Below are 22,806 nucleotides of genomic sequence, written 5' to 3'. Positions count from 1 at the left end.
TAATCAGTATTTTTCATGTTTTAACAGAAAGGGAGAAAAAACCCTCTGAACACATCAAAATAATTAATAAATAAACTTACAGAGATTGAGAAAGACTGGTTTTGGAAGTCTATGTAAAAAATTAATTTGAAGCAGAATAAAGTTTATACTCATTGGTTTTGTGTTCCATTGCTGCACACCTGGTCTGGTACCAGGAGCCCTAAGGCAGGATTCACTGTGGTTTTATGTTTTTTTGGGTTTTTTTTAATCAACTCAGAATCATAGAGAAATGACCTTATTTATTCTGCACTTTTCTATGTCCAAATCTTCCCTCCTCCTTCAAAAAGCAGTGTAGCTAAACACTTTTAAACACAGTAAGAGGACCTGATTCCTTAATCGACCATCAAACCATGGTCAGGTCTGTAGCAAAAGGATTTTTCATCTCCCAATTCCTCCTATGTTGCAGCATTTGTGAGAGAAAGAGGACATGAGTTATGAGGTTTGAGCTACTCCAGTCTAGGCCTCAGATTTGGGCCTGGTGAGGCCTTCAAGCCTCTGACGCAGTTGGAAATTCAGAGTTTGTGGCGCAGATAGAAATAGTATTAAGGTGTGATGGGGACCACTGGGCTGTCTGGGTGTGAATTAGTATAGGTTTATAGTGTAAGGTTTAGGCCACTTTAAGGAAAAGGTAAACAATATTAGCTTGCCAATCAGAGTGCCTTTGTTTTTGTAAACTATGTAGAAGCTTATATATATAAATTACCATCTTATCTCGAATAAAGGGAGAACGTTTGCTTAACCACATTGGTTCAGATCTGCGTTTGTCTTGTCCAGTTTCCCATTTTCCTGGCATTCCCTGGCTTTTCTCCTACAGGGCTTACTCAGCTCTTGCTGTCTGTACATCTTAAGTGCTCCAAAATCTGAAGATGAAAGGTATTGGGTATCAGAAGTAATAATTTCTCAGTTTAAAAACAACTCAATTTTTCACTTCCATTTTCTCACTTTAATTTTTCTGTTCCACAGGGACCTACTGCAATACTTGCATGTCACTGCAGGAGAGCACGGCTTGGGGCTCAGGGGGAGCAGTGAGCAAACATTGTCTGTCACATCTGTCATTCAGCACCCCAAGTGTGACCCCAGGACTGCAATGAATTATGACATTGCCCTGCTGAAGCTGGATGGCACCCTCAGCTTCAGTAAGGCCAGAGTTAGCTGTGATCTTTTTCTCCATGGAGAAAAAGTTATTGTTCTTTGCATGCAGAAGGTAAATTTTCAATATGAGATGATTTTACAGATTCCACAAAAATAAGAAGTGTTTTTTCTTTCTGTTAAAAACTCTTCAACGCTTATAAAGGAAGCTTTTTGTAATTGTTCTTTCAAATATTTATGAATAAAATTCATGTTCTTGTGTGGCAGGTTCATTAGTTTTGCCAGCATGTCTTCCTCATCCAGGTGAAAATTTTGAAGCAGGATATATCTGCACTCCTTGTGGCTGGGGCCATTTAAAGGAAAGAAAGCCACTCACATTATTATTTTTTTCTGGAACGAAGAGCTTGATTGCCCAGATGAGAGCCAGAGCAAAAGTAACCTTCAACTGGCCTTAAGAATTGAAATCTCAAAATGGGATTTTGCTTCTATGCCTACCTGTGAATTTCTACAGAATGGGTAATCACAAAAACTAGACCTGCATTTGAATTTGGAAACATTTTGGAATTTTTTGAAGTAAAACTGCTCATATACAAAAGACTGGATGTTTGCCAAAACATGCTTGTAACCATAACACGGCTTGGAGCAAGTTTCCAGCCACTTTTTGTGGTGTATTAACAGTGGCATTCAGTTTACCTTTCAGCTTTTTCTCTGAACGTGGATTTGTGTTTTGGATGGACTGCTCTCTCAGGTCTTGTATGAAGTCAATCCCCCAAACCCAAACAGCAGAAAGTGTTCAATGTCAGAACTCAAAATGTCCCTCAGACATTTTTGGAGGTTCCAGGCCCAGGTCAGAAGCATTTGAGACCCTGGCAGGCAGCTGGAAACAGCTGTGATTTTGGATTTGAACCATGGAATGATTTACCAACCTTGCAGGAAGAACATAAAGTCACAAAAGTTTAGATGTTATAGTAGAAGTAGTCACAAAGTAGAGGGAAGAATTTTTTAGTGCTGTACAGGGGGGGGGTTGGTTTTGTACATGGGGGTCAGAGGTTTTAAGATGGAGGGATTTGGGCCTGCCCTGTCCTTCCTCTTTCTTCTTCCTTACCTCCAAGTTCTTGGTGATGTTGGCACTCACAGATTGGTTTAGAGTAGAAAAGCACCATTTAATATAGGTAATGGGCATTGGGGAAAACCTAAACATGTAACACGTAATGTACCATATAAAAGACAGCAGCAGCCCTGGGTGGGGAGAGAAGAAGCAGTCGGGAGTCAGAGAGGATGTCAGGGTGTGTGTGTGCCTCTGCCTGAGCTGTGAGCAAACCACAGCAGCTCAAGGAGAAAATCTTTTAGATAACTTGCAATAAACAACCATGAGACTGGACAACAGAGACTGCTGAGCCTTTCTTTGGCAGCTCGGGTTGGAGGAGAGACTTTTCCACCACACGAAGCCACCCCAAACCAGCGTGGGCTCTGGCAGCTCAAGAGCACTGTCAACGTTCAGGAGCCCCATCCAAGGTGACACCACAATGTGTGCTGGATTTCCAGCTGGAGGAAGAGATGCCTGCCAGCACACAGGGCCCTGTGTGCTTGGGAGTGTTTCTCTGTGTGCCAAAGTAAGCAAACTCACTGTAAACTGGGAGGAATTCTTTCAGAAGTTCCCTATGGGGCAATGCATTTAATGGCATGATTCCATATTAATTATTGTATGGGTTGCAGAACAGGTTCCTGAGAGCAATTTTGCACCCCCAGTGCAATAATGGTTAAGGCTTTCTAACTTCAGAACTCTTGATAAATTAATAATTGTTGGAAAGATCCACAAGATGAAAATAGAAAGAATTATGTTATAGGAAGGAAGTGGGATAAAGGCTAAGTGATTGTTCCTCACTCCTTTTTTACGTGCTCAAGCACACCATGAGAGAATTAATCTGTCTCTCCCCTTCTTGACAATCCTGACTAAACACCCCAAAAATGTGTATGTCCTTACAGCTCCTTTAAAAATGAGTGTCCCGTGTGCTGCAGGTTTTTATTAAGGCACAAAAGAGACCCAGTTAGCATGTTTATTGGAAGTTTTCTTTTTTTTTAGTGGAAATCCACCAGTTGAAAGTATCAGAGAGTCCATGTGCACTTCTTTGAAGTAATTTGTCATTTTTCTCAACTAACACATGCTGGATCAGAAATCTGACAACAGGGAGACAAGTGCTTTTGTTCAATCTTCCCAAAAGGCCATAAATTCCCTTTGTGCTGGGGAGCAGTGTGTGACCAGCAGGCAGCACTGCCAAAGTCATGGAGCTGGAGATATAAATGGCAGGGGTGAGCTTCACTGAGAGTTATTAGAAACTGAATTGGCATTTTCTTCTAGTTTGGGCCAATTTTGTTAAAGAGTTTTAGAGACTGTGTTAAAGGTTACACATAAAACTGAAAACTCAGTTCTCTGTGTTAAAAAAGGGTTATTTAAGAGATATAGTCAATGAGAAAAAAAAAAATTGGGAGGAGAAAAATAAAATTTCCTTTTAGAAACCATCTAGAATTGATGATTCAAAGAAGGAACCACCATAATGTGTCAGAGAAAAATGAGAAGGGTTTAGCTTCTGAAAAAGTGCTGCTCAAGACTGAGAAGTGGCCTGTCAAAGCATGGTTCATTCTGGTAGTGGCTACTCCACTACTATTTATTCCAATGTCAGCATTCCCTGAACTTGCAATTTTGTTTTGATTCCAAGCCCTAGTTTATTGTAGGCATGGTGTCCCCAAAAAGCACTGGGAGTTGCCTCAGTGCCAGCTGTGGACAAAAGTAAATTGTGAACATGAAACTGCAGTAATTTATTCTTCTTTTTCCTCCCCTTTCCCTATCCCTCCTTCATTAGATCTGAAAGTGAAAAGCTCCACAGGTGAGTACACTACTTTTCCCCAAATCTTTTATTTGTGTTAAAGCATAAAAGCATAAAAAGCACCCCCCCCCCCCATAGTTACATAATTTATAAAGGAGGAAACCTTTTTGAAAACATATTTGCATGTTTTTACTGGTCTTCCCAGGATGCTGCCGGGGAAATGATCTAATAAGTACCTGACTCCTTACATTTGTTTGTATTTACATAGTTGTTGATAAATGTTGCTCTTACTGGGTAACCTTACAAGCAGAAGGAAGAGCAAGAGGTGATGATTTTTGTGCTGTTGTGTTTCTGCTTACACTTGACCGAAGAGGAAAGCTTCTGCTTCTTCTACTAAAGTAATTTTTAACAGTTCATTGAACTGCTGAAAAAGTCTCCTGCTGTAACATAACCAAGGGCATTATCACACATGGGGTGCCATGAACACTTTTGTTGTGCTCTGGGGTATCCATTTTCTTCACTGAAAATTATTTATACTGAAATCTTCACGCAGCCAAGAGTTTCTTTAAGGTAAAAAATAAGCACTGCCATTTAGAAAAGAATGAGAGCCCATTGGCAGGGCTTCATTCTTGCTCCCAGATGATGGGGTTTAAAGATGATTTGCCAGAATTCCAAATATAAGAGAGAAAAGAGAAGACACAGTCTCAGTCTGCCAGGAGAAACAAAGTGCAGCTGAGCAACCCCGTCTCACAATATCCTCCAGATGTTTGAGATTTTTGGTGGAACAGCTGATTGCATATGTGTCAAACCTAATTCCTTCCATTATGATTAAACTCACAGCATTTTGTAGTGTTCAGGATGGCAAACTCTGCAACAGTGAAGGGGAATTACATTTTCCTGGAAGCCCGAACTGTTCTATCAAAACCACCAGTAAGCAGAGAAAACAAAGTCGTCCCCCAGAGAATATTCCACATACAAGTGTAGGTTTTGGGGTGGTTTTGGTTGCATTTTTGTGAATGGGAACTGATTTCTTACTCCAGATTGTGTCTATGGACTCTGTTTGTGCCAGAAGGGAATTACATATGGCTTCGTTCCTCCCGCTTTGATGTAGAGCCAGAAATATTCTGATTATGATTCTTTATCACTCTAACCAAAAGATGACAGACTCGTGGATGAGTTTTTGTCCCCTTGTTCTTTGAAACAATCATTCAGGTTGGAAAAGACCTTTGAGATCTATAATCTGTCAGAGCACTCCTTTTTCTAGCAGCAAGTGCATCCAGTGAGGTGGTGGTTGATTGCTTCACTTGCTTGATTGATACATTGAGACATAGGCTCTGAAATAAAAGAAAAAGAGTGTGGGAGGTGAAGAGGTTGGAAAATGCCTTGTAGGGAACTCTATCACACTTCTGGTGTCAATAATTTTAAAGTTTTAATAGTGTGAATCTATTTGGGCTAACGGATTAATAAGGAAAGTAGAGGGATGAATAGGAAATTTCCTTTTAATCCTAAAATTTCATTGCTAAGTATTAGAAATGGTACATGCAATTTTTCTCTAGTAACTGAAGGCTTTAAAACAGTGATTATTCTCTAATGTTATGTTTCAGGGGAATTCTGTGGAGGAGATCTTCCATTACCTCTTTTGATTGGCTCCAATAGCATAAGGCTGAAATTCATTTCTAATGATGAGGATAATGGAACTGGTTTTTCCATTACCTACAAAACTCTTACACCAGATATTCTTCCTGGTAAGTTTAAGCCAAGTAATGTGCCTGCCTACACTCTTGGGTGGGGACCTGGAAAAAAAAGAGGAAAATACACCAGAGGAAGCTCCTGTGGTATTTCTGTGTGGATGATGCTTTCAGGGTTGGGGGCCTTGAGGGAGGCAGCTGAGTCTAAAACTCATCCTGGAGAATTGTGTTTGGTTTTTCTGTGCACAGCAGTTCACCAGCCCTAAGGATGGGCCCAAGGGCCACCTGCTGAGTCTTAAAAGAACTCCTGATGTTCCTGTTCTGACAGCATTTCCAGCTGGTTCTTTCCATTTCTGTCTGCCTGGATTTCCAGATGCTGGAAGGAGTTTTGGAGAGTATGCACTACCCAGAGCACTACAGCAACCTGGCAGCTGTCAGTGGATAATCATCTGTGCTCCACAGGACCACGTAGTCAAGGTATAACATGAATCCTTTTTGTATCTACATGATGGAAATGGGCACCACTGAGCTAACAAGAAATTATGCAGCCAAGGCCAAACAGAATCAAGCAACATGAGCATGTATAACGCTGCTGGATGCTGTTAAGAGGAATCTCGATCCATCCCAAAAGACAGATAGATTTGGATTTGTCCTTTAGGTTATAGTAAAATAGGATTTCCTGGCTTAAATTTTATCATGGCAGATTCTTCCAGAAAATTTAATATTTATGTATCACCTGTGAGAGGTCTGAGTGTCGCAGAAACAAAACCTTGCAGGAATCACTCACAATCCTAAAGACCCTGTAGATCTTTGAATTTTTTCCATATGACTTTCACAATAAAGTGCAGTCTTTCATTTTTTTAATTTGAAGCTTACATACCAGTCTTTTGAAGTAGAAGAGAGTGAAGATTGCTTCTATGATGCCATGACTGTGTACGAAGATGTGGGAAAAGAGGAAGAAATTGGTTTGACTTTTGAGTTTTTATTTTGGGGATGTTCTATCTATTTTATGACTTTCACTAGCCCTATTGTCCAGTGTAAAGTTTGCTTGTAGAGTTTAAGGTAATGTTATAGGTACTAGTTTCAGTACCTTGAAAAATGCAGGTATTGCTAATTCTTCTCAACTTAGAGGCAAAGCCACATCAAAGTGAACTTTTTTAAAGTGTTTAAATTCTGTGTGAAATGCAGTTCTGAATTGGTTCCAGTGAAGCAAATACATAGCACAGTAATTTGGGTCTATAGGAATGATCACACACAAAGCACCGAAGACATCTCCTTTTCAGAGTCCAACTGTTCTTCTCTCCAGAACATAAGTCATGTAATTTTTACCACTTGGCTTATAGTAAATGAGAGGAAGTCCTATCCCAAAAAACTGTTTTCGGCACTTGCTTGAAGCTGGTGCTTAGATTAGGGAAAATCAGGTAGCTGGGGGTGTTTCATTTGTAATGAAGTTTGTGGGTACTGCAATAGACTGTTGCGAAATGATGCCAGAGACTCCTTGCTCTGATGAGGAAAATGCTGAACAGGCTGCCAGGAATAGCTCAGTCCTTCAGCCTAAGCCTTGGTCATGGTTACTTTTTACCTTCCTGTCTGAAAGCTGGAATATACATAATATTGTGCGCCCACTGTTGAAAGAGAGAAGGATTTAAAAGTACCTGTTAGTTTGTAGTGAGCCTTTGCTTTCTCATTTTCAGTCAAGTCTTGTGGATTTGCCCTATCAGCACCTGTTCCAAGCTCTGCTGTGATGCTGGTTGTCTTCCACTCTGATGAAAAGAGACTTTTGGAGGATTCTGAGCTACAATCTCCTTTGTTCATGTAGCAGGTAACAGAAAACCCAATAGAAACTTGGGAAAATGCCTCCTTGGGGCAGCACAAAGGGCTCTTCAGTGGATTGGCTGCTCAGAATTATTTTCCCGTGGGAGATTCTCATCTAACAAATTGTTTCAGTGCAAATGAAAGGATTGTGAATATCCTCAGGCATTAAACAAAGACCTAATAAATGGTGAAGATAAACAATGAATCTGGCCAAACCTGGGAGTTGTGTTTGTGGCACAAAATAGCACTTTAATACTGTAATAGCACAGATCCCTACAACAGAAATCTGTTTCTTCTACAAAAATAAATAAGTAAAAGTTATTCTATAATACAAATATTACTCAAGACATCCTGCTAACACACTCACCACCCTCACTTGCTAGATTTAAATATTTTGAATTCAATTAAATAAGAAGATTTTGAAAACATGAATGTTACTAAAGAAGAAATAAAGGTTACAACAGGTAAGACAACCTCAGTCATCCTTCATGGGACTAGAGAGTACCTTTCGGACTATAAATTCTCAAAATACCTAACTGTTGCAGTTGGTCCAGATTTTTTAGTAAGATATTTTGAGGAAATAAAAATATGCACAGTGACATTTCCATGCTTTGGCTTTACCAGAACCTGTTTTTTCTTGTTTCCTTCATCTTGCTAGGTGATGCACAGCAATTCAATAACATTTCAGCTTGTATGTCAGTTTAAACCTACTTCCTTTGATGAAAACAATTGCAAAGACTAAAGAGTAGTTGAAAATAACAATCAGCATTTTAGAGCTGCCCTTTCTCCCTCTAGTCTATGAAAAATGGTATGAGTCCCTGTTCATTGTAGGTTGGAGGCTAAAACTTTTGAAGGTAAAGAGTAGCTTTCATCTTGGTGAAGCTCTGTTTTTGCTAGGATCGTCTCCTTCTGGTGGTCTAAAAATTTGGAGCCTTTTTAATGAGGGAAATTGGAAGATTTAGTAAAAAGGTGGAGCTTGAAAAGCTGTGGGGTTGCCCTTAACTGGAATGTTCTTTACTTCTCCCAGTCTTAACCTAACCTCTAAACACTTCTTGGAACATCAGTGCTTTCTGTTTCAGAGGATGCTTGTGGAATGCCTTCAAATCAACCCAGGTTCTGTGTGCTAGGAACACAGCAGGTTTTAAGATTCATGGGTTTCAAGACTGCTGTTATATCAGCCTGAAAATGAGCAATGAACAATTTTTTTTTCCTTAGGGAAATATACAGAGACTTATGGATGGTGGTAACAGGACTTCAGGATCTTACAGAGGAAGAGTACACACAGGTACTGTGTGGTCTGCTTAGTAATGAAATACAAATCAATTTTTCAAAGTAGTTTTTATTGTAATTGCTATTCCCAAATTCTCCATGATGAAGCAGTCCAACAGCCTGAACGCTGATCCTAATCTGCATTTATGCAACAGCTTTTGTGTAACTGTGAGCACAGATCTGTGCCTTCACTGAACTCCAAATTTCAGAATTCCAGAGGATGTGGGAGTGAGAGGTGTATTGTCTCTGTACTCACTGGTGACTGTCACCAAGACAGAAAGATTAGGGCACAAGTTGCCACTTTGCTCACACTGGATAAATGTTTTTCCAAGACTCTCTTCTGACCCTTGCTGGATGGAGTTTTCTGCATGCTCCCTATTCCATGTCACAGATACATAATCTTCACTTGTTAATATTGGAAAGCTGGCAGTTTCTGGAGCTGCTTTTAAATGTGTTCCCTTCTTAAGGCATCTTGGAAATTTATAAAACCAAAGTTACTTAAAGCCTCACATTCCCAAGTCTTTCAGAAAATGTAGATGTCTTTGCTTTCCTAGAAAAGGTCAGTCAAGCAGTATTTTATACACCCAAATTTGAACAGGACCACCCTGGATGCTGACACTGCCCTGCTGCAACTGGCTGAGCCCTTGGAATTCAGCCCCTCCGTGAGAAGGGGGTGCTGCAGCCCTCAAGGATGCCTGTGGTCACAGGGTGGGCTGCATCTGAGGCAGCTATGCAGTCTTTGCTGCTTGGGCATGTTGTGGCTGTGTTTTAATACCACATTCTGTGCTGGAACAGTCCTTCTGTCTGTACGTTAGTTTTTGGAGAACAGACAGGTTAAAAAGTTTTCACTCGTCAGCTAGACATGAAGGAGAAAGGGGGGAGAGAAATCAGGTAATTTAGATTGAGACCTTTTGAAAAGGAGTGAGTAAAGCTTCCTTCTGGAACTGCTAATTCATGCCTATAGTGGATGATGGGTTTTAATTCAAGACAGCAAAAAGGGGAAAAAACTGCAGCAGCTGAAACTCCCCATCCTGGCACCTGAGGATATGTCAGAGCTATTACATAAACCTTCCCAGTAAAGTGACCCAGGGGATGATCTGTGCAGGATTCTCTCTGGAGGAAGGCAAGGACATGGGCTCTAGAAAGGGAAATGCAAAACCTCCCAAAGCTGTTTTCTTGCAACAGGCTGTGGTGATTTACACTGAAAGACTCCTTAGGAGTCAAACCCATATTGCAAAAAGAGTTACTTCCCTTGACCAAAGGTTGTGTTCAAGGAAAGCTTTGTCTTTTAAAAATGGAAAACTCCAGGCACGTGAGCAGCTTGGACCTCTCCTTGCTGAACTGAGATTTTAAAAACCAGCAGGAGTGATGTTGGCTCGTGACAAGGTTCCTTTGTCCTTGTGCAGGATGACTCTGGAAACCCATTATTTTGTCCTTCAGGAGACAACTCAGGGTTTTACACTCTCCATGGAATTACTAGCTGGGGCTTGGGATGTGGAAGGAAGAACAACCCAGGAGAATACACCAATGTTAGTTTTTTTGCTGATTGGATCAAGAAGCATATTAATAGTAGTGGTATGTATGGGGAAAAAAAACCCAAACAGCCAATAAAAAAGCCCAAACAACAAATAATCTTTTTGCTATTGTTAGATGATTAATTTGAGGTCTTTTCCAGGGTGCCATTTTATATTTGGGAGTCTGGCACTCCTTGAGATCTTGGCTGTTAAAAATATCCCTAGCTGAATACCCAAAAAAGTTGATTTAAGTTTCTTTCTTAAATCAGCAGTAACTTCTGAAAATCTTATTTCTTCCAGTTGTATTACTATTATTTCATTCTCTGCTGCATTTCATGTGTGGATGAATGTTTTTCCTTGCTGTGGCTTTGCAGCTTCGAGGAGCATGAACTGACACGTGCTGGCAGCTGAGTCCACTTTGACAAGTTTACAGCCTGTCTTCATTGATGATCTGGGCAGAGTTTACCCTGTTTTATACTCTTTTTTTCAAATCTCCCCATTTTCATTGTGTGACTGTCAAAAGAACTGTTCTGATGGATCTCATTGTAAAACATTCCCAAAGCACAAATGTAATTGAAAACAAAATTTGGTGGGCGCATGCAGGTTTTTGACTGATGAACAGATTCCAGAGTAGCTGATACTTACCCTGGGGAATTTACTGCTGATTTACCTGAACTGAGACTTTGGCTTTTCATGTGTGTTGGAGCAGTCACAAGTTACCTGCAGGCTTCTGACACTCTGTTAATCCATCTTAGAAAGGAAAAGAGGGAAAATAAGCCACATGAGCCAAGCATGTCCTTGCTTGTCCTCTTTGAATGTAGTGCTGGAGAGTGTAAAAATACTACAGGATATTTTTAATACAGTCTCTGGTTTTACAAACTGTTTGGTGTTTAAACAAATATGTTTGAAAAGACAGGTGTTAAAGCCAAGGGACCATGCAAGAACTGACAGCTACCCTAATTAATCTATGCATTAACTTGTTTAACTAGCAGTTTGTTTAATGTCCAAAAGGCTGCTTATGCAGAAATCTCTGCCGACAGGCTCCAGTTAGCTCCAATAAGCTTTGCAGACTTTTGTGAGCTTTGCAGCTCACAGCTGTAGTGTTTAAAACTAGATTAGTAAAATAGTACAACAGGTAGCACAAGAAAAATCCTCCTTTGACTCAATGGTCCAGATAATAACTAGATATCTCACTTAGTTTTTGTTGATATTAATGGCAAAAATATTTAGAGAGTTTTTCTCATAAAAGCATTTGATGCCAATAACCCTCCATTTTTATTATATTGGTTTGGAACTTTGGTTCTTTAGGTTTTTTTTAACTTTCAATTTTATTCTGTAGCTGGGGAAACAATAATCTCACTGACTTTATTCTTCAATGAATAAAGTAAACATATTTCACCACTTTCTTCTCTTCACCATAAAGTTTGAGGCAAAAGCCCACAAAATATTGAGCATGAGTTTTTTGTGAAGCTATGAAAAAACTTAGCAGTGGAAGGATTATGGGCTAATTGAGATTCAGTGATTCAAATTAACAGCTGTTTCACATTATTGATAGAGTATGTGTGCTCTATTTTTGCCAAGCTCTCTGAAGAGATCTTCAGAGAGAAATGGAGGGAAAATATCCTTTGTAAATTTTTATCATAGAAGCCTGTTAATGTTTGGTTATGGTGGAAATTGCCATCAGCTAACTGTATCAGTTTATGCTGGGAGCAGATGTGTATTATCTCTTGGCTGCTATTCTGTTTTGCTTAACAGGAACACAGTGACTTTTAGCTGTTTATTAATTTAAAACAAGGATTTCAAGGGGATATGTTCAGAAAAGCAAAAATTGTGTGGGGAGAGCTACAGGTGATATCAGCTGTGATGTTATTGAATGAAGTTGGTGTCTCTAAAGAAAATTCCTGTCTTAAATTCTTGTCTTACAATATCTGCTTTTGATTTGATTGCTATGGCACTTACTTTTTGCTTGGCTGCTTGATGTTGGCCTTTGTGTTTTTCCTAGTATGACTTTACAGGGAGCTTAGTTTTTGCTTTTGTTTGTCTCTTCTTTTTAGTTTCATGTAAGGCACCAGTACCTTTTAGCAACAATGTGAACTGTTTTCTGATGCAAATGAAATCTTGATTAAAAAAAAAAAACAAACCTAAAAATAATAATAAAAAATTGCTTTCAACGGTGTCCATGTAATGGGATTCTATTTAATTTTTAGGTGAGGCTCTGTGACAGTAGGTTGTTCTGGTTAGCTCTGGAATGGTGTCCTGCTCTCTGTGCTCCTCTGTCTGTGGAGGTTAACACATCCCGTGCCTTTTTCTGACCCTCCTCCCACTGTGGCTCTGCCCAAAATGACATGACAACCCCATTCTGACGGATCTTCCTTGTTTTCTTTTACCCTCTGTGAAAAACGCCAATCACTTGGTTTTTAAAAAATTTAAAAGTTTAATAATAATAAAATGGTTATAAAAATAATAATACAATTAGTGTAATAAAGTTTAGAGTTAGGACAATTACAAGACAATAAAAAGCAAAGAATTATGGATGTCTGGATGCTCTCGGACACTAAGTCATGAAAAGCATGACTTGTGAACAAAGGAATAACCTTAAAACCAATACACTTGTTGCATATTCATACATTCTTCATGGTTATGCATATGTTCTAGTCTAAACAAGAAACTCTGTCTGTTATATGTCAACTGTTTCCTTTAATCCCCTGGCATCTTCGAGTCTGAGCAAGGCCTGAAGAAATTAGTTTCTTCTGATAAGAAGCCATAAATTCCTCTCCTTTGGAAGATTTAGGTGTTCCTCAAAGCGAGTATCTCATTCCTAAAAAAAAAAAAGAAACACTTCTCCCACATACATAGTCTCTATTTTAATATTATGTTGTAACCAACCTAAAACTACACTTAATACGTAAGAGAATTAGTACAGCATAACTTTCTAACATTACACACATAATATTCATTGTAACATTTGCGAAAAGCCAATCATAAATACGCATTTATGGACACGGCGCCAGTGCCACGGGCTGGTTGGCACGGTGCTGTCCGGTCATAGTTTGGCCTCGGTGATCTCAGAGGGCTTTCCCAACCTCAGCAACTCTGTGAAAGCAAAAATTCACCTACCGGGGTGAATTCACTCCCTCACGGCCTGAGGGGGGAGCGGGACCGGGAGGAGGAGGCGAGGAGGAGCCGGGAGGCGGGATCCGAGGAGGAACCGGGAGGAGGAGCCGGGAGGCGGGATCCGAGGAGGAACCGGGAGGAGGAACCGGGAGGAGGAACCGGGAGGAGGAACTCGAGGAGGAGCCGGGAGGCGGGATCCGACGAAGAACCGGGAGGAGGAACCCGAGGCGGAGCCTCCCGAGCGGAGCCACCCGAGCGGAGCCGCGGGGCGCGGCCTCCGCGGCCGGGTCTGAGGGGCTCGGCGGACCTGCGAGCTAGAAGCCGCCATGGAGGCGTTTGCGGTGAGGGGCCGGGCTGGGGCTGGGGCTGGGACTGGGGTCGGCCGTGCCCTCACCGCCGCCGTGCCCTCACCGCCTGCCCTTCTTCTTCTCCTCCTCGCAGGGAGCGCCTGTGGCCATCGCCGTGGCCGTGGTGGCGGCCTCCGCGCTGCTGCTGCTGCTGCTCCGAGGGACGGCGCGGAGGCCGAGCGGCGCCGTCACCCTGCAGGACCCGCTGGCCAAGTACCCGCTGCGGCTGCTGGACAAGGAGGTGCCCGGGGCTCTGGGGGTCAGCGGGGCTCCATCGGAGGGCTGTCGGTCCGCTGGCCTGGGGGGCTGTAGGCCGATGGAGTGCCCAGAGCAGGACACGGAGCCCTCCGAGGGTGGCTGTGAGCCCGCAGCACGCGTGATGCGCCCGGGGTGGAGCGGGGCGTGTGGGAGCGCTCATGGCGCGCTGCGAGCTGTTCTTTCCCGGCGCTTTCGTGTTCCTCCCTCGGCTCCTGCCCTCGTTGCACCACGAGAAGCAAGGCTGGCAGCCTGAGCTTCTGCACGGCTGATGGTTGGCTACAATCTGTTGCCTGATCTTTGGCTGCAACCCTGTGATGTGCTCACTGGCCTTGGGCGTGGTGTTTCCTGATTTTATCTATGTAAAGATGCCGTAGGGATTGTGCAGGCAGGCAAAAGTCACTCCTTGTGGAAGCTGAGAGGAGAAGACTGCTTCTGAAGCTCCTGGTTATCTCAACTTTTATTTTTCAAAGCTGTGTCGTTTCCCAGCGTTTGGCTTGCATGCTAACAAAGAGCTTGCTAAGCAACTCTGCTCGAGGTTGAAATTCAAACTGATGGTGATGCTGACCTCGTTCTAACTTTGGTTTTTTTAGGAAATCAGTCACGATACTAAGAAATTCAGATTCGGGTTACCCTCAACGAATCATATATTAGGATTACCTGTAGGTAAGTAGTGTAAACAATTACTTGTATTTCTAGTTTCTCACAGTTCTTGGACTTCTGTCTCTGAATTTAAGGCTCAGCAAAGCAAGGAGTTGAAAGCTGCATCTGAATGCTGCTGTCTCAGAGAGAAATGTCAAGTTGTGAGTGCTTTGCCCAGTTGCGTGGTGTAGGTTAGAAATGAAGCAGTGAAACTGAACTGAGCCTGATGGAATTTGTCACCAGTCAGGATATAAGCAAGAATGGTATCTGTCAAAGCTTTTTCCTATTTCTTATTTGCATTCTACTTCCATCTATCTGGTCGCCTCAGTCTGTTGTCAATTGCCTTCATGGTTTTGGCAAATACAGTCACACTTGTAAAGGAGAAAGGGGACAACTCTGCTGCCTGGGTAGATGCTGAAATATTCAGAGCCTTTCCTGTGCATGCACTTACCTTTGAATTACACACATTTCCATGCAACTTTATCTGGAGTTCTGTAGCACAGATTTCAGCCTAGGATTGGCCTTCTTTCCTGTGCCCTGGAACACTGATAGCACTGAACCTTGGACCTTGAATCAGTGAAAATCTGTTCAGGGGAAAGTCTCTCTCTGATCTGCAGATGTGGCTCTGTTTGTTCTGCACTTGGCAGTTCCCTGTGCTGTATGGCAGGTGTCAGGGTCATCCCATTCCATGCTGTCAGCATGGCCTTGCATGCTGCCTCTTGTTCTCCAAACTCTCTTCTGGCTTGTATGGGAAAGAGTAATGGAATTAACTAGACAAATGGCAAACCAACTGACATGTGCTCTGCAGTGCATGTGCTTATCCAGATTCAGTCTTAAGAATTTAGGAATAAGATCCTGAAACTGTATTACTTTATTTATATGGCAAAGATTTTCTCTGTCATTGCATGTGTAGCAGGTTGCAATACCTGCCTTTCTCTCTTGTGCTCCAGGGATGAAAAAAAAGAATCAGGTTGTAATTCTTTCTCCCCAGGCCAGCATGTTTACCTTTCTGCAAAAATTGATGGGAATCTGGTGGTTCGAGCCTATACCCCTGTTTCCAGTGATGAGACAAAAGGTTATGTTGATTTGGTTATAAAGGTAAATGTTGTTTTCCTTTAATAGAGATAAGTTGCTAACTGGAAGGAGGGCAAGCACTTCATTTTAGTGAAATTGTTTGTTTTGATTTAGTCATAAAATTTCATCATCTTTCATTAAATTTTCATTAAATTTCATTTTCATGGGATCTCATCTTTTTCAAATAGGGCGACTGCACGGCAAACAGCTCATTTCACATTGCCCTTGAATAGTAAGTTGTATCCTGTGTATCTGCTGTGTGGCACTGAGGCATGGCAGAGGAAGAGTAGAGGGAGGAGAGAATCACTTCCCTGGCAATACTTCAGGAATTTCCCTAGTATCTTTGATTTGGCAGTGCATGGATACTGATGTCTTTCCCTCTAGATGCCTGGGCTGCTGCTAATGCTTACTGCAAACATCACTAAGCAGAAAACAAGTCACACAAGGGAAATCCTTTAAGCTAGAGGATCTAGGACTTCTGGATTTCCTAATCCTTTTCTATAATAGAGTTTGCCTTTAGGCAAAAATCCAGGTGGTTTTTTTTTTTTTTTTTTTGCATGCTCTGTTCTTCATGTTACAAGGGTGGTGAATCGTTATGAGCTGCTTAATGCTTCTTAGTTGCTTTGAAAGCTGAAAAAGCTGTTGTGTGGCTGAGTAGGAAAGGCTCAGAAGGAAAGGATGCAGCAATGCTGTTTTCAGAAGGAACAGCTACAAAAATGGGGTGACATAAGTCAATAGTGAAATGAGGACAGCAGTACATTATCTGCCTGCCACCCATCCCTGTTATCCTGGCTGTTTGCAGGGAGCAGAGGGATGTGTGCCCAATAGCACACTTTCTTATTTTGGCTGCTCAAGAGGTTACATGAGAGCAAAGAATTGCCTTGATTTCTTTCTCAGGTGCTGAATTACAGGCCTGCAGGGTTGTGTCCTACAGATAGTGTCTGCAGGAAAGTTAGTGGTTGATAATGTGCAAATGATTGTTCTTACAGGTCTACCACAAAAATGTGAACCCCAAGTTTCCAGAAGGTGGGAAGATGTCACAGTATCTAGACAACATGAAGATTGGAGATACCATTGATTTCAGAGGGCCAAATGGACTCCTGGTCTATAAGGGGACAGGTACTGTGACACAAAGGTGGGAGAGCAAAAGGGAGGTATTGGTTGCTTTAAGTGATGTTTTATAAAACTTGACAGCTGTAGAGAGTCTTTTTTTTAAAGTGGAAAAGAGGAAAAAACACCTTTTCTAGGCTTGACCATGAGCCTGTCAGAGTTGATGTGATGGGAAAGAGTACTTTGTGTATGGAATAACTGATGAGTGTCTCACTCCTGGGACTATAAATCTGAAAAAATTACTGTTCCTTTATATGACTGCGAAGTCTGCAGTGGAAATAAAATACCCCACCTATACATATGGAGGGTGATGCTCCAGATCCTTCTTAAGCAAGTGAGACTGTGGCTTAAAATGATCTCTGAGAATGTCAGTGCTGTTACTGAACAACCAGCTGACTGAGAGCCAGCTCCATTTCATAATTAAAATCTGGTCTGAGCTGACTGTGAGGAAATAAGCTCAGAGAAGTAATCCTCTTGTAGGATACAAGTGAAAGATTTTGCACTGATCTTGACAGAGGGGAGTTGTGCACTTAAGTCTCACCTCGAAATGCCCAGCACTTCTCTGGATGCTGCCCTCCTGTGATCAATCTCCTGATGACTCTATCTCAGCAGAAGGGAGGGATTTCCAGATTTGTCTTCATTAATTGATCACCTGTGGTAATTTATTCCCATGGAATTTTTATCCATGTTTGTCTGGAAGCTAATGTACCTATACGTTTGGAATATTTCTTAGGTACCTTTCTTATCAAGCCTAATAAGAAGTCTGAAGCTGAGAAAAAGTTTGCAAAGCACCTTGGGATGATAGCTGGAGGAACAGGTAAAGCTTATCCCATCATGGAGAGGTCTAGAAAGGGGAAATGTTTTATGGATATGTGTGAGGACTGTCACTGTACTTTAGTAGCAGCGTACTTTCACCTGCATTTCTTTTCATGGTAGCAACACTGAGGCACTCCAGTGGTTTGAGCTCAGTCCTGGGGAGTAGCAACCTGAGGGTTTGAATACTAATTTACCTTGTGACCTCAGAACTGACTTCATCAGTGACAAAAAGTATTTTAAGAGAATGTCTTGAGGGTAAAATGACATGATAGAGAATCCTGAAGAGAAAAGCCCTGCATACAGTAATTGTGGGTTTGGAACTGTTTGTCATGATAGAAGCCCCAATCTCTGCACTCCATGTGGGTTAGTATCCAGAGATGTGTAGCCCTATGCAGGCTGAGATCCCATTGAAGACTAAAGGGAGCCGGCATTAATACTGAAACTGTAGCCATGGAAAGAAGTACCCACTTTAACCATTTTGGTTTTTAACAGGAATAACTCCTATGTTGCAGCTGATCCGTCAGATCACAAATGATCCTAAGGACTCCACAAAATGTTACCTCCTTTTTGCTAATCAGGTGAGTATTCTGACCCATCTGTTTGTTCTTTAATAGCCCACTTATTTTTGCTGGCCTCTGAGCTTTTTGAACTCATGGTCGATATTTAATTCTCTTTCACATTTCTTTAGGTGTCTCCTCATAGTTCCACTGAATTCCTACATTAGGGAATAAATACTGTGACCAGATCCTGATCCCTCTGCTCATCTTAGTCCTTCACTGATTTCAAAGAAACAGGATTTGTTTCCACTAATCTGCTTGTAATGTTAACCTTCACCATGCTGATCCAGGGACATTTGCCAGGGCCAGGGACAAATTTACCAGGGTCAGGGACAAATCCAGCTCATTGTGATTTTAGCCTGGATTAAAAAGTTGTTCTAATTGCCATCTTTAGGACTGTGTTTAGGTGGCTGCTAAGTCTCACAGTTTGTTGTTCTTTACAGAAACCTGTAATGATAGCTACCATGGAAGGGGCAAAATACCAATTACTTTCCTGATTTGCATAATTTTTATCATTGCATGTGTTGTGAATGGCAGATGAGCTCCCATCAGAGGGCTCCTGGGATGGTTTGGAGCTAACCAGCACTCATTTTGCAGACAGAAAATGATATATTGCTGAGAGCTGAGCTAGAAGACCTTGCCAAGAGGCATCCTGAGCAGTTTGTGCTGTGGTACACCCTGGACAGACCTCCAAAAGGTAGGGACACATGGAAATGCCTTTGCTGATCCCTGTACAACAGTCAGAGCTTCACTCTTGCTCAAGAGGACATCAGAGTCAAATGTTCTTGTCTTGCACTTTGAAACTCCTCAGAAACAAACCTTACCCCCACACCCTGTTTTAAAAAGGGATCTAAGCCAGGTGGGCCTTAAAAAGTGGGAGCTCATAATTAACCTCATTTGGGTTGGATTTTTTACCCAGTGCATCTTTTCATGTATTCCAGTTTTTGGAAATTTTCATCAAAAGTTCAGCTCTCTTTTGGGCTATCTCCTGAATCAGGTTATGTTAGCATGTTCTTGGCACTAAATTGTTTAATGCCTGTAAATATTATGTGCAGCAGCTCCAGATTAGATTCTGGTGTAACAGAGTGCCATGTGTATGGATTAAGCATCATTTTCCTTCTTGTCTCACTTCAAATGGCAGATGCATTCAATAATATTACTGCTTGAAGTAGCTTAGCATTTCTTTCCTCTTTTAATTTGTTTTCTCTTATCACTAAACTACATGGCAGAGCTTTTGTTATCACCAAACTTTGTCAGCTCACCACTCCATCTCAAAAAAACCAAAAAAGTACAGGTCTCAATACCTCTCCCTGCCACTGGGTGACCCCTCTTCCCTGGAAAAGCTGCTTCACTCTTCCTTTTTATTCCTACCGGCTCATTTCTTTCCAATTTTACAATTTATTGTTTTAAGACCTCCATGTCTTTTTAACCAAATCCTTGTTACCTACATGCTTGTTGTCCCTGTGGAAGGAGATCACTAGGTTTGAGCTGAGTGAGAAATGTAACCCTTTCCTGGCTTGCAGTGATGGTGCCATGACTTGATTTTTCAGCTACTTAATGAGGTTTAAAAGGGCTTCAGCCTGTACAGAGATTCACAGTAATGGAATTAATTTCTTTGTTGCAGACTGGAAGTACAGCTCTGGCTTTGTCACTGCAGAGATGCTGAAAGCCCACCTGCCTCCCCCGGGCAGTGAGACCCTCATTCTCATGTGTGGGCCACCACCAATGATTCAGTTTGCCTGTCAGCCCAACCTGGACAAGCTTGGCTACCCCAAGAGCAGTACATTTGCTTACTAACATTGCTGGCACCTGATACCTTTTTTTGGAAATGCTGCATATTTTTCTACCGGAACAATTGATGTGCAACTGTGCAGCGATTGTGTGTGTGTGTTTTTTGACACCTTAATGTAATTTCTGTGGTTTATAACTTCATAATTACCTTGTGTGTTTCAACACTAAGAAGTTGAGAAATCATCTCGAGTTGTGTGGGAGTTAGTCTTACCTCTGGAATTAGAATAAAATATTAATTCTGAGGGAAAAAATAAAAAAAGAGATGAGAGGTCGTCCACATGGATTTGTGTTAAATCATTCCACAGTCAGCAAAAGAGAGCGGAACATTCAGAATTTATTCATAACAGTCAGGAAATAAGCATTTATACCAGTGTTATGCTAACTAGGATTTCTTACTACGTATATTTAAAAGAAGAATCAATTGTTTTGTGGATTGACTATTCACAGTCAAGTCAGCAAAGCAACACACTGAGTTGTAAATACAGCATTGAAAGAAAACAGGAAATATTGTGTTTGGAATATCCCAGGGCAGCTGGAGCAGCCAATCCCATTTGCAGTGCTGTAATAAGTCTGTTGGCTAATTGACCTGACAAAGTATTTGAAATGCCCATGGTACCTGAGCTGGTCACTGGCACTGACTGCATTGCCAGACTTGGTACATTTAATACCTTTTATTAAACATTAAACATTAGTACTTTGCTGATGTGTAGACTTATTTCTCATTCTTCTGAATTTGCCTTTTTTTTTTTTTTTTCCTTCAGTTTGCAGGGATTTAAAATAATTTGCCTTAATTTTACCACTGTGGACAGTCAAATAATGTGTTTATCTTCTTCCACCTGACCATACAGTGCAAGGTCTGTCATGAGAGACTGGTGAAGCGAGGACCAGGGTGGATCATCTGTAAAAAGAACCCCAGGTAGTTCTCAAAGAGCCCTTGCTGCATCCTGTGGCCAGCTCTGGAGCTCCCCCCCAGTTTCTTTGGGAGGGTTGTGGCTGGCACTGACCTGTCCTCAGGCTATATTGGAATCTAAAGCAACACCTGCAGCCAGCAAGGATAGAGTAATGCACACCAGCCCTGTACAAAGTACTTTTCCTTACAAATAAGGAGATTTTTTTTTTTCCTGGCATTTATCTGTTTACTAAGAGAGCTTTTTAACAGCTCATTAATACAGGAGATGTACATGTAAACAAATGCCACAAGTGCTGTAAAGGTGACAACTTCACCCTCAGCCCCTCAAAAAGTGAGAGGCTGTATTTCCCTCTGATGAAGTTCTGTTTAGCCCAGTACAGCAGCAACAGATTTATTTTGTCAGGTGTTTTAAAGAAATAAATCTGTGCTTTTTTGTGGTACTTTCCTGGTAGTCTCAGAGTTCCAATTTCCTGCTGCAGTTGTTTTTGCCTTAGGTAAAGATTTGTGAACATGGCAGCTTGTCATCCTAATAAAAACAAGGGCTTGATGGACAGTCCTATGGTTCCATTCTTCCCATCCTACAGCACAGACTTGGATAAAAAGAGGGCAGGACAGGTGCCAGTGAAAGGGAGGAGAGATTGAAATCCTTTCTGGGGACCGGTCTGGCAAGAGCACAGGAGTGCTGAGTGAGCCATTACTGCTGCTCTCACCAGCCTCCAGCTGAATTCCAGGGAGCTCTGATTAGCCCCTGTGGTACAATTATGTATTAATGATTCCTGCACTACGAGTTAATTATAAAAATAAAAAATTACAAAAGGTCTTTCACGTAACAGTACATCACCACAGCATGTAAAAGTCAACTGAATAAAAAGACAAAGCATTGCCAGTCTTTGCTTTCCAGACTCTGGATGAGTCCCACTCCTTTCCCAACACCTGTTTCCTATGACATGATGTGGGAAAACAGCACAGAGGAGATTTACCTGTAAGGTGTGAATACACTGACAGTAGGAAAAGCTACGTGGGAGGTGGCAGAAAAGAGGTAAAAGCTTTCCTGCTCTGCAGCATCCAGCTGCTCCTGGCCACTCCTGCAGGCCTGAGGTACCGAGTAGTGATCTTGGTCATGGCTGAAGCATCATCTCCAGTCCTCAAAGGTCGGTGTTAAAAACCTGCTGTCATTCAGCATTTCATCTTGGCTCAGCAGCGTCTGAAAGAACAAGAACAAGGACTGAGGGTGTTTGGTGACAGATCTCCCAGAGACCCAGCTACAGTGAGATCAGGCTCACAACATGGGGTGAGAGCCACACACAAAGGGAATTTCTTCAATACAGCTTTAAATAAAGTTTTTTGCTTGGGGAAACTTAGAGAGATTTTGTGCCTGGCATGCAACTCAACTCTATTTCATAATTCTTCATTATGTCTTCCAGTCACTTAATTTATTTTTTAATATATTGGCTTCTGTGGAATGAAGAAGCAAAAGTGAGGTGTTTTCTTCTGCAGTTTTAGCTCATGTAAATTTGCAAAAGTCTGTACCTCATTCCTAGCTGCTGTGATGGTTGCCTGCAAAAGTCTGAAGAATTGTTTTCATTTAAGGGGATGAATATCTATCATTTAGGCCACTTAAAAAGGCCTAATTGAAGCTTAATTTCTAGAGCAATTTAAAAATGGTTTTTTTTTTTGACTGAATGTCCCACCAGGCTGTAAAGAGAATTTAAGAGCAGAAACCCACTTACTCTTCATTACCACTAGCAATGACCAACTTTCAGTGAGATTTAGCAGAGCACATGGGTGACTTTGCAACAAGAGAGGAACAAGTACATACCGTGAGGTGGGTTATGCCTTGGGAAAGAGCCCCTATTTGCATTACTGTGCCTTCTGAGTGCTCCATCTGTAAAAGCAGTCAGCAACTAGTTCAAATCAGACAGCATGTGCAATTTTATTCACTCTACATGCA

At 41.6% G+C, this 22,806-nt stretch overlaps 3 protein-coding genes and 1 long non-coding RNA gene across 20 annotated transcripts in view; 2 read left to right on the top strand and 2 right to left on the bottom strand.

Annotated features, from left to right (window-relative positions):
* The first annotated feature begins 1,640 nt into the window (after positions 1–1,640).
* On the top strand, positions 1,641–8,800 carry OVCH2 (ovochymase 2). The gene is made up of 7 exons (XM_072929379.1): positions 1,641–1,644; positions 3,990–4,013; positions 5,558–5,698; positions 6,015–6,118; positions 6,513–6,606; positions 7,336–7,463; positions 8,672–8,800. Exons 1-6 carry the CDS (start codon positions 1,641–1,643, stop codon positions 7,458–7,460), a joined length of 492 nt encoding a protein of 163 aa, XP_072785480.1. The 3' UTR covers positions 7,461–7,463; positions 8,672–8,800.
* A 3,849-nt stretch (positions 8,801–12,649) lies between these two features.
* LOC140684226 (uncharacterized) lies at positions 12,650–13,477 on the bottom strand. The gene is made up of 2 exons (XR_012056174.1): positions 13,357–13,477; positions 12,650–13,057 (listed from the first exon to the last, which is right to left on the bottom strand). It is a non-coding gene; the product is annotated as an uncharacterized lncRNA (long non-coding RNA).
* A 57-nt stretch (positions 13,478–13,534) lies between these two features.
* On the top strand, positions 13,535–20,648 carry CYB5R2 (cytochrome b5 reductase 2). The gene is made up of 9 exons (XM_002196509.7): positions 13,535–13,694; positions 13,795–13,941; positions 14,549–14,621; positions 15,589–15,695; positions 16,661–16,790; positions 17,515–17,598; positions 18,090–18,175; positions 18,752–18,851; positions 19,779–20,648. Exons 1-9 carry the CDS (start codon positions 13,680–13,682, stop codon positions 19,949–19,951), a joined length of 915 nt encoding a protein of 304 aa, XP_002196545.2. The 5' UTR covers positions 13,535–13,679; the 3' UTR covers positions 19,952–20,648.
* The window catches only part of PPFIBP2 (PPFIA binding protein 2), a 94,257-nt gene continuing 91,710 nt past the window's right edge, over positions 20,260–22,806 (bottom strand). For all 17 annotated transcript variants that reach the window (XM_030273415.4, XM_012573757.5, XM_072929453.1 and 14 more), the window contains 2 exons: positions 22,675–22,740; positions 20,260–22,059 (listed from right to left, as the gene is read on the bottom strand). In XM_030273415.4, coding sequence (XP_030129275.4) covers positions 21,988–22,059; positions 22,675–22,740 — 138 coding nt within the window. In that variant the 3' untranslated portion in view covers positions 20,260–21,987. The remainder of the gene's footprint in view (positions 22,060–22,674; positions 22,741–22,806) is intronic.

This window comes from Taeniopygia guttata, chromosome 5 (assembly GCF_048771995.1).
Source record: "Taeniopygia guttata chromosome 5, bTaeGut7.mat, whole genome shotgun sequence".
Lineage (NCBI taxonomy): Eukaryota > Metazoa > Chordata > Aves > Passeriformes > Estrildidae > Taeniopygia > Taeniopygia guttata.
This window is presented reverse-complemented; position numbering and strand designations above follow the sequence as displayed.

Excerpts from the sequence above, each read along its gene's own strand:
- OVCH2 (XM_072929379.1), top strand. Across the intron at positions 6,119-6,512 it reads CACAGGACCACGTAGTCAAG|CTTACATACCAGTCTTTTGA; the intron begins GTATAACATGAA and ends TTTAATTTGAAG. Across the intron at positions 6,607-7,335 it reads GGGAAAAGAGGAAGAAATTG|TCAAGTCTTGTGGATTTGCC; the intron begins GTTTGACTTTTG and ends TCTCATTTTCAG.
- CYB5R2 (XM_002196509.7), top strand. Across the intron at positions 14,622-15,588 it reads TATATTAGGATTACCTGTAG|GCCAGCATGTTTACCTTTCT; the intron begins GTAAGTAGTGTA and ends CTTTCTCCCCAG. Across the intron at positions 17,599-18,089 it reads GATGATAGCTGGAGGAACAG|GAATAACTCCTATGTTGCAG; the intron begins GTAAAGCTTATC and ends GGTTTTTAACAG.